This window comes from Amblyraja radiata, chromosome 11 (assembly GCF_010909765.2).
Source record: "Amblyraja radiata isolate CabotCenter1 chromosome 11, sAmbRad1.1.pri, whole genome shotgun sequence".
NCBI classification, from domain to species: domain Eukaryota; kingdom Metazoa; phylum Chordata; class Chondrichthyes; order Rajiformes; family Rajidae; genus Amblyraja; species Amblyraja radiata.
In genome coordinates, this window is record NC_045966.1 from 27,706,998 (window position 1) to 27,723,045 (window position 16,048).

Here is a 16,048-nt window from a genome sequence, read left to right on the forward strand (position 1 = left end):
AACAGTTTAATTCAGCAGTGATAAGGACTGGGGGCAATTAAATTTCAAATTGATTATAACCATTACGAAGGCGACAAGTCTTTGGACACATTATCCTGAATGGAAACAAATTAGTTAGAATGGGAACGAATTAGCTTTGTTAAGAACAAAAAATAAAAGCAAGAAACTTCAGAACCAGTCTTGTATTAACAATAGAAATATTACACATAATTAACAGCAGAAAAATAAGTTTTTCATTCCAGATATGTGTGCCTGTGGTTGTAATGCACGAGGCTCCTACCTCCATTCATCTCAACCTACCAAAACAATAAAATAATTCATCATGACCAGTTTGATCCATGCTTCCCCAAACACTGCAGGCTCTACCTGACATTTAATATTCAGTGTCTTTGATATCACAAAATGATCTGCACATTGTACAACTCTAGATAACAGGCATTTAAATGTTTTAATCAATTTGTTTTTAAACATTGTTTGTAGGAAAGAACTAGACACAAAATGCTGGAGTAACACTGCAGGATAGGCAGCTTCTCTGGACAGAAGGAATGGGTGACGTTTCGGGTCGACCATTCTTCAGACTGAAGAAGGGTCTCGACCCGAAACGTCACCCATTCCTTCTGTCCAGAGATGCTGCCTATCCCGCTGATTTACTCCGAGCATTTTGTGTCTATCTTCGATTTAAACCAGCATCTGCAGTTTCTAAACATTCTTTGTTCAACTCAGTAAAATTTACTGAATGTGACTTGCTTGAGAAACAGATGTGCTGCTGGCTTTGTATATGTCTGAGAAGTTCCAAAGAATCATCATGTTGTGTCCAAAATTCCAACAGGAGGGGTTATAGATACTCGTTACCCCACCCTCATACATTAATGAAAGTAGCAGGACTGGCCAGTTTATATTCCCTCTGGTCACTACTGATCCTTTCCTGACGTCATTATTTTTGTAATTGACAAGTCTATATTACAATTCCAAGAATTTTGGAACAGTATAAAGTGACCGAGAACAGAACAGTAGTTGCTAAAGCAGAATTACTGAAAATAATCCTTTTTTTTTTTGGGTTGCTGAATTTTTAAGTGTGTATTCCAAAAAAAGGGAGAATTGTTAAGGCCTGTGTACTTAAGACCATCAAATTCCCTGATCTAGTGTCAATTTTTTTAGAAAGGATATACGTACTGAGTTGTAATATTTTACCATCATCAAGACTTTTGTAATCTCACATTACGAAATGTCAATGCAGAACAGTGATCGTTATAGCAAATTACATGATCTGTTATCTTAGTGGAGTTTGTCAGTCCATGAAATAATGTATTAATTAAAATAAAGCTTCATAAATTAATATTGTCCCTTTCCCTGCAGTTCTCCTGGATGCTGGGAAGAGGGGAATGCTTCATTTTTAACTGCCCTGATAAACTCCCTCGCTCTCGTGCTTCTGGTTCTCCCACCAACCTTCAAATCTCCACCCCAATCTCCTGCCCAGATAACAGTGTATTGTTGAAGGAAGTGCATTTGAAGTTGTAGAGACAGAAATCCTCATCACATATACGTAGTTACTTGGATGAACATTTGAGGAACTACAATGTTCAGGCTATGGGCTGAAGAGCTGGGAAATAGGATTAGCAATTTACCTCTTTCTTTGCATGCAGGGACATAATTATCCAAATGACCACCTCCTTGCCAGAAATTGCTATTCCTTTACTTAAAAAACATTACTAATATTGAAGTACCATTTGAACCACACAATTAATACTCATGCACTTTTTAAACCACATAAGAAATGACATATGAAGCTTCAGGGTAGACACAAAATGCTGGAGTAACTCAGAATCTATGGAGAGAAGGAATGGGCGACATTTCGAGTTGATACCCTTCTTCAGACTGATGTCAGGGGAGGGGGCGGGACAAAGATAGAATGTAGGCAGAGACAATAAGACTAGTGGGAGAACTAGGAAGGGGAAGGAGAGAGAAATAAGTTAGAGAAGTCAATGGTCATACCGCTGGGGTGTAATTTTCAGGATTATGAAGTTTCAGGATTTGACATGCATGTTAATTAGTCAGCCTGCACAATGATCATACAAATTTGAAAGTAATTCTGATAACACAAAGTAACCTACCATGTGGTAGCGTGATACTTGCACCATCAATGATTGCCTGAGCGAGTTCATGATCATTACTTTCAAAAGCATGTGCTGCAGCCTTGAGGGCATCCCAAATCTCCTTCCGACCTTCAAAAGCAGGTGCTGTGTCCCAAAATTCATCTCTCTTACTACGCAACTGTCCATCTGTCATTGGATAATCACTTTTCCATTTTGGTTTCTCTTTTTTCAGAGGCTGATTGCGACCCAAAGCCACTGCAACAAAAAAGAAAAAAAATCGGGTGAGGGAAAGAAAAGTAAATACATGTGATTTACAGGTAGTCTAATAATTGAATATACATTCTAAAATCAAGTCATGAAATAACGCATTGAAGTTTGGAGTTCTTGTGACACAAAACAATTGTTTTTAAATTATACCAATCAAAACACCATGTGTAGAAAAGAACTGCAGATGCTGTTTTAATCGAAGGTAGACACAAAATGCTAGAGTTATTCAGCAGGACAGGTAGCATCTCCATGGTGTGCACGAAACAGTGATCAATTCAGATATTATTAATCTGTTTAAATCATGCTTTACAGTATGTTGCAGACATTCAGGAGATGTAAGCTGGCTGTAGTGCTAGTGAAGAGGAAGAGAAGGTGGATTTTACAAAATACAGGTGCACAACCTTTTATCCGAAATTCCAAATAACGAAAAGCTCCGAATAGCGGACATTTTTTCGGTCCTTGAAGAAAGGTCCTTGAAGACGTTCACCGAGGACGGCCCGCAGAGGTGACAGCGGAACCTCCGGTCGGTCCTCGAAGAAAGGGGAACTAAATCCCCATTCATAAAAGAGAAGGTGAGGGTATATTGCGCGCAAGGTTTAATAATTGACAATCTGCTGCTGCCTGCCCGCTGAGTTAAAAAGTTCCCACGGTACTCACGATACACAGTGTATCGTGAGTCTTGCGTGGGAACTTTTTAACTCAGCGGGCAGACAGCAGCAGATTGTCGCTGAAGAAGGGTTTCAGCCCGAAACGTCGTCTATTTCCTTCGCTCCATAGATGCTGCTGCACCCGCTGAGTTTCCCCAGCAATTTTGTGTACCTTCGATATTCCAGCATCTGCAGTTCCTTTTTGAACCGATTGTCGCTCCCTTCAGCTTCACCCCACCTACACCCCTCTGCTTCCCGGCCATGTGTGTGACCCCTTCCCTCCCCTCTCCAGCTCCCCGCCCATTGCACCGGCGCGGGGGCTTTGCACTGTCTTCATGTCGGCGATGCCAGCAGGTCAGTGCCAGTCACCGGAGACGTCAGGACCAACAGGACACCGACCCCCAGGCCCACTGCAAGCACGGAGATCCCAGAGACCCACAGCCAGCAGCAGCCCAGCCCCGTTCCAACTCCAGAGGAAAACTGCAAACTGGCCGGAGACGTCAGGACCACCAGAAGCCGCTCCCCGATGGGCCGCTACGGCGACAAGTGGCAGTTCGCCCACAGCCCGAGCTGCGCCCCCTCATCGGGACACTGACCCCCAGGCCCACTGCAAGCACGGAGATCCCAGATCAGCAACTCCAGCCCAGCCCCGCTCCAACTCCAGAGGAACACGCTCCCCGTAGGGGCAGAAGCTGATGGTGTGCAAGGTACGTCTTGTTCTTGGGGTGGCGCGCGCGGGCTGTGGGCGAACTGCCACTTGTTGCCGTAGCGGCCCATCGGGGAGCGGATTCCTCTGGAGTTGGAGCGGGAGGGGGGTATTGTGCTGTTTGATCGCCCCCTGCTATCCCAGGGACAGTGAGACACAGCGGCTTTTGAGAATGGTGGGCAATCACTTCCAAAGTTCTGCCCACACAGTCAGTACACCTCTCCTACACTTGTCTCCCGCACTAAGATCATCTCGCAGAGAATGATCCCAGCCTAACCCTCCCTATTCTATCCCATTCTGCAAGAAAAAACTACAATGAAGACTCAAACTCGCGATCGAGTAACTGCCGGGATCGAGGCGCAAACTCGCGACCTTGCGGGTATGAGCCGAGCACTGTACCACTGAGCCAGCCGTTAAAATCTACGCTAAAAATCTTCCATTCCGAAAGCCGAAAAATTCCGAATTACGAAAAGTGTCTGGTCCCAAGGCTTTCGGATAAAAGGTTGTGCACCTGTAATAACTTTCTAATTCACATTTGAAAACCAGATCCACCAACAGAACACAGCATACACGATGTGCTGAATTACATGTGCAGTGCCAGGTCTTCCTGTGCTAAATAGCCACATATAATTTACTCTGGTGTGCATTTACTGGACACGACTCAAGTGCATCAGATTGCTTGAGACACAAAATGCTTTGAGATTTGGTAATATCTACTGTAATATATACGCCGGTGCATTTGCCTAATAAAAAATAGACTTGGCACAATTTGTTGTTTATTTTTCAACACTATTTATCGATGTCTGTACTTTGATATGTGTTCATACTATACCAAATATTACTTAAGGTAATGAATAAAGCACCAAACGTTATCAATGGAACAAATGAATTCAAATTTAATTAAATTTTCTCCCTTCCCTCCCATTACTGACCTAAATTTATTTTTAGTGTGGGGGAGCTAAATGAGTTTTAGACTCAAGGAAGGTATTTTCTTAAATCCAAGTCCAAAGAGGGGTGGAGTAACATTTCTACAATGTATCTTCCAAGGACGTGCTGTCAGGGGAGGCAGAGCCTCACCTGTCATACTCCCAATGAAAATAACTGTTAAGAAAAGTAAAGAAAAATAATAATAAAATAAAATAAATATAAAGATTTTTCCACTGATTGTGTTATAAATGTCATTTCTATATGAATCTAATCATTTTTTATAGTAAAAATCACAAAATTTTCGCAGCTCCGCTGCAAATACATGGAGAGACGAGAAGTGAGGCAGCGACAAGCTGAGCATCCCCTCTGATAGCGTGACGCCCTAGAAACTGCATAGAGCGCGGGCAATAAGCGTTTGCCTGCTACTATCTCTATGTATGTCACCAAAGTAATGTGTGTAAACCCCTTCATTACATGTCCTTGCCTTCCATAGTCCAGGTAACGTATTTCACATATAAAGATATTAAATTTGTGCTCGCTGGTCTCACATAAAACTGCATTGAAAAAGCTCCAGGGGAGGCAGCGATCACATCTGCCTCACAAGGGGGCGTGTCTTGAGCCCAGTGGAGGAAGAGCGAACGTCAATTATGTAGGCTCAGCCCACGTAATTGACGTCCCACCCCCCCTCCCCCCCCAATTCAGTTTGCCAATTCAGTTTGCCTGAAAGCTTACCATCTTTCTGTGGGCAAACATTTTTCACATGCACAACAAAACATTATGCTACTTTATGCCACGCATACTTTCAACTCAATCAACTGATGCACTAAATACTCCCAGTGTACCTTTCCAAGTCCATCCAGGGTCAGTGTCTGTCTGTCTGTGTGTGTCTCTCTCTCTCTCTCCCTACCTTTTCCACCCACTCCTTTCCATTACCTTCTCTCATCATCCCCCTCCCACTAGTTCCATCTGTCCCTTATCTGATTCCACCTATCAGCCTCTTCCTTAATATAAATCCCCTTGCACTAGACTCCTCTGCCCACCATTTGGCCATCCTCCCCTCCATCATCTGGTTCCACCTATTGCATACCAACCCTGTCTCACCTCTTCTTCACACTTCCACATAATGCCCATCTTCTCTCCACACACATACAGCCCTAATGCATGGTCTCATATTGAAATGTTAACCATCCCCTTGCCCTCACAGATGCTGCTTGGCCTACTGAGTTCCTCCAGCAATTAATTTATTTTGCTCCAAATTCCAGCATCAACAGTCATTGTGCCTGCAGGATATAAATAAAACTGCAATTACCAGTAACTAAAATAAAATTTCACTCAAAATAAATTAAAATAACTTCTGTTAAAATTTGTGTTTCCCTGTTTGCAGGATGTCTTCATTGCAAATTCACTTCTTCCCACTTCCAAACTTGCAGCATGACTACATGCTTAACTATGCAATCCATTTGTAAAATAAACCAGCATGTTAGCATGAGAATTGGATTCCGCAGTTGCTACAGTCCACTTCCCCAACTCCCATGCTCATTAGAAATGGGATTTGATATGCTCCTTCTTTTGTACGTGCACTTCTGTGTACAGTTTCAAAAAGGCAGGAGCAGCTGTGCACAACAATTTATTGCTGCCCCCGACAGTGATTCCTAATTTAGAACTATGTTTTTTGGGCATTATTTAACTATCTAAGATTGGATGTTTTAAAATAATATTCCAATTTAAACACTAATTCAAATGTGTTAAAATATACAAAATTAGATGTGGAAATTATTATAGACAAACAGTATATTTTCAAAGGGCTGGGGTGTTCCTGGCAACTATAATTAGATTCTAGCTCCTGTGCTGACCAAGGCCTTGGTTTGAAGTTCTGTCTTCCTTTAGATGCTCACGGCTGCTCAAAAGGAGTGGAAAAAAGTTAACATATATGATTCTATTTCGCCCTCATGACACAGAAGCTTACTATGCTCCATTTCTGGATAGTCCGGTCTAATGTACACAAAAATGCTGGAGAAACTCAGCGGGTGCAGCAGCATCTATGGAGCGAAGGAAATAGGCAACGTTTCGGGCCGAAACCCTTCTTCAGACTAATAATCCTTCTGATCAACAATAACTCAAAGTATTTTTTTTCCCCCAAGTCATGAGTTTCATTGAACTGGTCTTGGGAAATTCAAAGTGAACGTAAATATTAATCATCTTTGCTCCTCATTTTCAAAAAGTGTAGAGTTTCAAAAAGGCAGGAGCAGCTATGCACAACAACGTATTGCTGGATTCCTCTTCTCTCTTTTCATTGTTTTGTTTTAGGTGAGGATTAAAAACTGAGGAACTGTATAGCGTTGCAATTTTCTTTTGATCAAATTTCCTGTCATCACAAGAATCAATAGCTGCCACTCATCGAGGGTTACTGACAGCAGTTCAAAGCAGCACATTAAACTATTTGTTTTGATTTTTTTTTCAACAAAAACCTGAAACCTAGATGGCATCTTTGGAAACTGAAAAGAATGTTAAAAATTAGGCTGAATAAATTGCTGAATCGCTGCCAAAGGTATTTAATATTCTTTCATGTTGGTAAACACAACTTAATAAATGTTAAATAGTGCTCTTCGACGTATGACATTAGTGCAGTCAGTTTCACTCAGTAAACCACCTATTACAGTGCAACTCAAAATCACATCTCTGCTTCAACATCTGCTTCATATCAACATACTGGTCAGTAAATGCACAAAATGATTCAAGTTTCCCTTTAGCCCTCCAGCATTTTCACCAATTTCAGTCAGTTCCACAGGTGTTAAGAGTCCATCAATATATTGTGTGAGGAAATTCACATCAAAGCCAAATAGTGAGTCCTCAAATTCCACACCCAGTTAGAGTTGATAACAGAAAAGAGGACTGGAAGCATGAGCCAGTCCATTTCTTTTTTTCTTTTAAAATCTTTTAATTGTTTTTGTTCCCAAAAATACAAAAATAAAACATAAAAAACAGAGCAAAAAGAATGATAAACATAACAATGATATTGATACATATGGATCAGGATTACATTAATAACAGGTATAACCTAATATGAGACCAGTATCAAAATACACATTGAATATAGACCTCCCGGTCTCTATGTAAATATAGTTTAATCTTTAAAAGAAAACTTATAAATGTAAAAAAAAACACAAAAATAAAAAGACACAAAGAAAAGGAAAAAAGGAATAAACAAAACCCCCCTAAACAGAAGAAGAAGAAAAAAAAAATAATAGTAAAATATGAATAAAAATAAAATAAATTAAAAATACTAAGCAAAGCAAAACAGAATCTGAACTGAGAATTTCAACAATTTAAGTCTCTTTGTCGTCAAGTCAGTTCCACCCTATAGAGGTAAAATAATTTTTATAACGGTTGATGAGAGAGCAATTTATGTTGTATGAAAGTGTTCAATACATTTCCCCTACGTCTTACAGTTTATGTACACCGTGGTAATTAAGCCTTCAATTATTACAGGGAAATTCAGCAGAAATCACCGTCCATAATTTGCTGTTAAAATGCAAAGAGAAATAGCAACAATCGCTGTTATTAATGCACAAATACTTACACCAACTTCAGATAAAGCCTGCTTATGGTTAAATCCAAAAATCCAAAGTTGCTGTTTAAATTATCCAGATCTATTATTTACATTCATAGTACTAAAGATGAATGCTGGAGCAAAGGAGATTGTGATTATATAAATAGCACAATTGGATTGAAGGCGGTTGTAGGGCAGGCATAGGAGAGAGTTCCTGAAAACAGATTGGCTATACTCCCTCCTTCATACTCTGTCCATTAACAATGAACATGGACACGTGTAAGATAGGTGGGATCCTGTTTCAGATTAATATTTTAATGTCTCACCAGGAACAAACTCATCCATCTTGCGAGGTTAAAATGATCCCCTAACATGCAAAGTCAAGGGAGTTAAGTTGCTCTGTTCAACAGAATATTGATCATACTGCTGGTCTTTGCATTTGAATTATGGGTTTACATGTGAAAATAGCCTTTTTATTCCAAATAAAAAATGGTGTTAAAAAAGGTTCAACTTTAACTATGCAATTGAAAATTACACTAATCATCAGGTCAGCTTATTTTCAGGGAGACAGTGTAATTGTTACTAGCAGAACTACACTTTGTTCAGTAAAGAACTACACTACGCTGTGCACTTTTACGTTCTCTACACAACAAATCATGTTAAAATAACATTTGAAGGCAATTTTTTAAAATCAGTTGAATAAAAATACTGCAAAGGCTCAGTTTTAAAGTTTAGTTCAACATGTATCTTAAGTCATGCAGGACATTAAAATAAGTGATCAACATACAATGCTAATTCACCTCAGAGAGCAATTTATCTTTATTTCGATATATGTACTACAGCAGAACAATCATTTTAAATCTGTGAATGTCAACAGCTTTAAAAAAAATAATCCGGAATCAGTTTTACTCTTGATCCCATAAGAATTGCAAAAGTTCAGATATTTACTTATTTGCAAACAAATTTGTAATTATTTTTCAGTTAAAACAGCCAAGGCAGATGATATTCAAGATACAATTGCTATCAGTCTGAAAGCAACAATAACCGAATTTGGTATTCCGTAAAACGCAAGAAATCATGGGATTTGTCAAAGGTCACTGGCTATAAAGAAAAAGCGAACAAAGCGCTGACTGTATAAACTGTGTATAAATTCTTATCTTTATTCATGATTTATGTGTAAAATTATATATTTAATCTGAGGAACGGGGGTGATGTGAGTGGGAGACCGGGGGGGGGGGGGGGGGGGAGGAGACTGGACTGGCAGAGAGACAGTCTTGGAAGCTGCGCGCACACAGACGCTCGCCTCATCGAACCCAGGATCGAGCCCAGTTTCCTGGCGCCGCAAGTGCGGCCGAACCATCCCCATCACACCCCCCCCGAGTGTCAACGGCCCCCAGCCAGCGCGGAGAAGTTCCAACCCCAGCGCCTGCCCCGCCGGGCTAACCGACTGCCCCGGACCGATGGGACAGTGGCCCGGAGCAGCGGCCCACAGCCAGCGTGGAGAAGAAGCGGCAACTCCAGCACAACCTCGCTCCATCTCACGAGGAACCCACTCCCCGACGGGCCCGGGACCACCAGCCGCACCCCCCCGCCCCACCCAGTGGCCGCCGGCCAACATTCCGGTTCCGGCTGCAAGTCTGGGGCCCGGCTGGACAGGCAGAGCCGAGCTGGATCCAGCGCCTCCCACCCCGCGCCGGCTGCAAGTCCATGTCCGGCACCGCTCTAGTCCTGCGCCCCGCAACCCGGCTGGATAGGCAGAGCCGAGCTGGAGCCAGCGCATTCCCCCCACGCCGGCTGGAAGCCCAGGTCCACCACGGACACCCCCCAGACAGCAACAGGACTCCCGGGAGGGGACGGCCCAGCTGCAACTCAACAGCGCCCGCAGCGCCGAAGACCTGGGTCCGACTCCGACCATGGACGAAACGCAAGCCTGCACACAACGCAGCATCACAGCTGCTGAGAATGTTTATAGCGAGTGACCTATGACCCGGGCATGCGCAGTCGGAATACCGAACTCGCTTATTATAGCTTGAGTTGCAGCCAGGAAAAAAACATTTACATTGGTTGACTGAAACTTTAATCCTTGCCAGGAGAGCTCTTCTCCATGCAGTTACATTTTAAATATTTAGACAGAGTAACCTGCAACTGCATTGTTTAAACATTTAAATTAATTATAGGCAAATTTAAAAAGTGCCTATAAAGACGTCCTAGGCATATTTTATGACCGATTTAATAGTATCCTGGACTTGCACTCTGACTGATGTTAAACTAACAGCACAAGGATAGCAATAGTGTCAACTCAGAGGAAGGCAAGGACTTGCCATAAGATTCTGATTACAAATGTAATATTATATTAAAAATTCATTACAACTACACAGTTTTCAGTCCCTGCCACTAACTCAACCCTCTGGTGATTGTTTGACACTGAAACAATCTCAATGTCATGTGTGATCTCACGATGAGTTTGGGCTGCATTACCATATCTAAATCTACTTATTTCCACCTCTGTTACACTGTCTGACATTCCTTGCGTCTTAACTTGTACTACACCTTTCACCCATGATGGCATTCAGTAAAGCAACAACTTAATTTTGACTCATTTTTGCTGTGAACTTTATACCTACATTTCTTTAAGTTGAATTCTGGCCTCTTTATTCAACTTTAATTACATTGTGTTTTCTACCTCTTCAACACACTTTCTCCTTTAAGATATTCTGTGACATATGCATGGTGTTAAATGGTGTATGGTTATGCTCATGAGAAACTCTCTGGGGCAGTTTGCAACATTAAAGACTCAATAAAAAATTAAGTTATTGTTACTATATTGTATGAAAGTTGGATTTTGAATTGAAACATAACCATTTGAAGCTTGAAGAGGGGTTTGGTGCAGAAGATTGCAATTGCTCAATAATGTCTCACTAATAGCTTGCATTAATTACAAATGATTTCACTGAGGGCTCAGAGCTAATATCTATGCCATATGGCATTCAAAGGAGGTTACAGAGAGTTGGGAGGAATTGGCAGAGTGAATGGAATGCAAGCATGTTATGAGTGGATGATGGGGGGGGGGGGGGGGGGGGAAAAAATCACAACTTTAGGCAAAGGTTCTGAGAAAGGTTTGGAAATTGGCTGTATATCTGGAAGGGATGAGGAATGCGTGGAAAATGGAAGCATGTGCAATCAAATGATGGTTCCTAAGTTGAAGTGGTCCCAGGATTTACATGCATATTTTACTCATTTTTTAAAACTTCCCAGGTCACCGCTGGATTAAGGCCATGTTGTCCATATGAAAGGTGCTTCCAGGACAATTTGGTCCAAGTTTTACTGCCACATGAAGAACGGTGGGCTTCCAGTTTAAGAGCAAAGAAAAGAAAGGCTCCCAGTGCTCAATAAAAGTACAAGAGACAGAGATACCCATGAGCTGAAGTATGTTCCTCCATCGCAGGAGACAGACTATCGACTGACGTCTACTACAAACCTACTGATCCCCATGGTTATCTGGATGACACTTCTTCACACCCTGCTTCTTGTAAAGATGCTATTCCCTACTCTCAATTCTCTGCCACATCTGCTCCCAAGATGAAGCTTTCCCCATACAAGAACATCAGAGATGTCCTCATTCTTTAGTGAATGTGGTTTTCCCCCTTCTGTCATACATGGGTCCCTCACAAGTCTCCTCTGCCCCGTAGTTCTGCTCTCGTTCCTCCTCCTCCCAGATGCAACGAGGGCAGAGTTGCCCTGGTCCTCACGATCTTTCACCCCACCAACCTCCGTCACCTCCAACATGATCCCATGACTAATCACATCTCCACCCTTTTCCACATTACGCAGACTGCTCCCTCTGCAACACTTTGCAACGCAGGGGAAGCAACATCTACCCATATATCTCTGCCCTCGACTCCTTTCAGGGACTCCGACAGTCCTTCCAGGTGAGATAGGCAATTTGCATGCATCTCCACTAACCTCTACGGCATCCTGTGTTCCCGATGTGGCCTCTTGTACATTGGCGAGACCAAGCGTAGACTCGGCGACTGTTTCCCTGAACATTTACGCTTGGTCTGCCAAAGCATTCTGAATCTCTTGATTGCTAAGCATTTCAACTCTCCTTCCCAGTCTCGTACTGACCTTTCTGTCCTAGCCCTCCTCAATTGTCAGCGTTAACTAGTTCCACAGTTTGCAACAAAGTATCCATCTTGGGATCACACCGTCCCTAACCAACAATTGGCCTATTGGAAGTTGCCGGCCTTGATTTGTCCTGCTCTTAACTTGTTTCCAGTTCCTCCCCCCTACAGTTAGTCTGAAGAAGGGTCCCAACCATAAACGCCACCTATCCATTTTCTCCAGAGACACAGCCTGACCCACTGAGTTACTCCAGCATTTTGTGTCTATCTTTGATATAAACCAGCATCTGCAATTCATTTTTATTACAACTTGAACAACGGTGGTTCGAATTTCACTATGGAGAAACTTAAACCAAAGTCATCCATACAAGGGCAGGAAATCTCAGTGGAAGAGAGAGCATTTCTTTGACTTTTGAAGTATCTATTTTTGTGCATGACTATTCCATGTGGGAGAACACTTAGAAGTGGTGGGATCCCAAAATGTAGCTTAGAGCATTAAATTCCTTAGTGAAGCTGGCAAAGCGCTTATACATATAAAGAAAAATGCTCAGCAAGTTCTCAGGCAGGCAGTTTTACTTCAATCACAATCACCTGTCACTGCAATTGTTTAATGATGCAAGTCCCAAACTACTCCAAAAAAGATGGGTGACTGACTATGTAATATAATTCTATAGCATTCAGGAAACAGACAGTATCATTTGAAGTTTTTCTAGATCTGCTAAAAAGAATACATTTTCCACAAAAAAAAATGACTGTTTAAACTGCATGAACTGGTGTTACATTTCCATGGGGTAACCTGCCTTGTACTACAGCAGAGATAGTAATTATAAATCAGAGATCATGTTCTCCATGGTCATCTCCCTTGGGTAAGGCAAAAAAGATAATCAATTGCATTGCCAGTAAGTCTCGACTCAACCAGTAACCAATTCCTCTCCAACCTAATCAGCGAATATGTTGAAAAATTAACAAATTATGTCAAAATGTATGCAGTCTTCTGATAAAGAGTAGATAAAGATTTTTTTTACAGCAAAGAGATTCAGACAAATAGGAAGTTGTAAAAAGAAATTGCTGGAGGACCTTAGTGAGATAGGCAGCTGAAGGAAGCTGAAGCTGTAGAAGGAAATGGATCTAGAGGAGGACTGATCAAGAGCAGCGCAGACTGCGTAACCATTTCAATGAATTTCGTCAGAGTCAGCAGGGGTCAGTTGGAGATTGTGATTGCTAGTCATTTTAATTTCCCTCATGATCCACATCTCCTGGTCCTAATTTTTTTTAATTCACCTGCACATCACTGCCTCCTCCCATTTCAATCCACCCACTGTCCCTCCCTCTTGTTGGATATTCACCCCCACCTTCCTATCTTATTAGGTTCCACCATTTGCACATTTTTGTCTTCTTCAGTTATCGGCTTCAGCCGAGGATACTGTCTCACACTCTCTCCCCATCTGTCAATCTACCCCTCCTTGCCTGAATCCATCTATCATTTGCTAGCCCTTGCCAAAAACCTTCCTCTCATCTCTTTTTACCAGTTAGCTCTCTTCCACCTCATTAGTTTGAAGAAATGTTGTCCATCCGCTTACCCCACAGATGTTGACCAGGCTACTGAATTCCTCTAGCAGTTTGATTATGGTCAAGATTCCAGCATCCACAATCAATTGCATCACCAGGAAATTGCAAATGTGCCTTTCGTTGTTCTTCAATGCTCGATGGCCAGTAAGGAGCCAAACATGTGACATTTCTATGCCAAGCAGTCCAAAGGCACTACTGTAAACATAGTTATTAAGAACAATTTACAGAATCATATAGTCATTTCACATAAGCAGGGGTGTGGGAGTGGACATAATCATCCTATTGGGTAAATTACAGCAACAAATGGGTTATTTTAGTTAATCCCAAACCTCAGTCTAAAACCTTGCAGATTATGGCTCTTTAGTGCACATTTTGATACTAATTTAATACTGGTTTTTAATTTGTGCTATAATATGTTTTCCCAGTAGCAGTGGACTTGCGGACTAGGGTTAATATTGATTGACAATATTCTAGGATTCATAGAAAATGAATTTAATGGGATAAACACAAAAGCCAGCTCTCTACAATGGGTTTCTGGGATTAAATAACCCAAATATAACTCTAGTAAGGAAACAATGAGAAACCAACTTTTTTTGATTAACATTTATAATTGGATTAGTAGTGTCTATAGGAAACACACAATCTGATAAAAATCTCCACTTTTAAGCATAAATTAATCTGGAAGATTCATGCAGTTAGAGTCTCCAAGCAATATTTAAGGATGGCTCGTCACTCGCTGCACCCACCGGCGGCCTGGCCACTATCACCACCCACCGGCAGCCCGGCCCAACCGACCACTTTCACCACCCACCGGCGGCCCGGCCCAACTCTCACCACCCACCGGCAGCCTGATGGCCCGACAGCCCGACCGATCCTCCACAGTATCCATCGGCCTACCGACAAGCCCGACCGACAGACCGATTGACCGACTGAGTGACCGACTGAATAACCGACTGACAGACTCGAACCCTAATCATAAACCTAGCTCTACATTTGTTATTCATCATTTTTATTTAACAGTTCACATCATCTATACTACTAAAAGTGTCATCTTGACCACTTCCTGTTTGCATTGCATATTGATTTTAGAATAAAATGCTATCACTTACGGCTGTGACTTTTAGCCATCTTACTCAGAGTCCCCCTCCGCTGGGCAGGACAAGAGGATTTTTCCCATCGATGAAAAAAAGACTTATTAATGTTTAAAAAATGTTGAGATTCTCTCTCCTGTCAGTCACGCCATGAAGGTCACCCCCTTCCGGTGAGAGGGGGAGGGACTATAAAACCCGGAAGTGTGGGCATGGCTCAGTCTCTGCAAGATGGGGGAGGGAGAGGTCACGACTGTCTTTGGTGGCCTTATACCCTGCTTGAAATGGTATGAAACTGCATTTGAATTTAGTGGCCTTGCACCCTGCTTGAAATGATATGAAACTGCATTTGAATTTGGTGGCATTGCACCCTGCTTGATATGGTAGGAAACTGCACTTGAAATTGGTGGCCTTGCACCCTGCTTGAAATGGTAGGAAACGGCACTTAAATTTGGTGGCCTTGCACCCTGCTTGAAGTGGTATGAAACTGCACTTGAATTTGATGGCCTTGCAGCCTGTTCGAAATGGAATTTCAAGGAATAGCCGTGAGTCAATTGCCAGCCCACCAGCCGTGAGTGAGTTGCCAGCACACCAGGCTTGAGTGACTGAGCCGCCAGCCTAAGAATCCATTCGGCCCACAATGTCCATACTAGCCCTCTGGAAACCAGTCCCTTCAGCCCACAACACCCATACTAGCGCTCCAGAAAGCTGCCCCCCCCCACCGGAATTGGCGGAGAGGTGGAATATTGCGTTGTTGTACCAGCCCTCCTGTGTGAAGCTGGGACCCACTTAGTCTAGTAGTTTTAAAAAGATAAATCAATTGAAAAACAAAATTATCAGCAAGGTTCGCATTACCTTTATTCTTTGGAAACCTTGTTATTGTTTTGATGTAATGAGGAGGCAGCCATGATCCCAGGGTCCTCGCTGCCTAACGACCATAAAACAAAGCATGGGATTGGACCTCAATGTCAAACGTGCATTGATTGGACAATTACTACTCGGAAAATTGGAGCTTTTTCTCATATTATAAAAAAAATGTGCAGGTTTTGGTCTTGATGAGTTTCAGGTATAATTTATAAA

The 16,048-nt window shown here is 42.2% G+C and overlaps 1 protein-coding gene across 1 annotated transcript in view; it reads right to left on the reverse strand.

Moving 5' to 3' along the window:
* The window catches only part of ubtd2 (ubiquitin domain containing 2), a 63,028-nt gene that overhangs the window by 12,406 nt on the left and 34,574 nt on the right, over nt 1–16,048 (reverse strand). Inside the window, exon 2 of the mRNA XM_033029592.1 lies at nt 2,112–2,348. Within this exon, the coding sequence (XP_032885483.1) occupies nt 2,112–2,348 (237 nt within the window). The remainder of the gene's footprint in view (nt 1–2,111; nt 2,349–16,048) is intronic.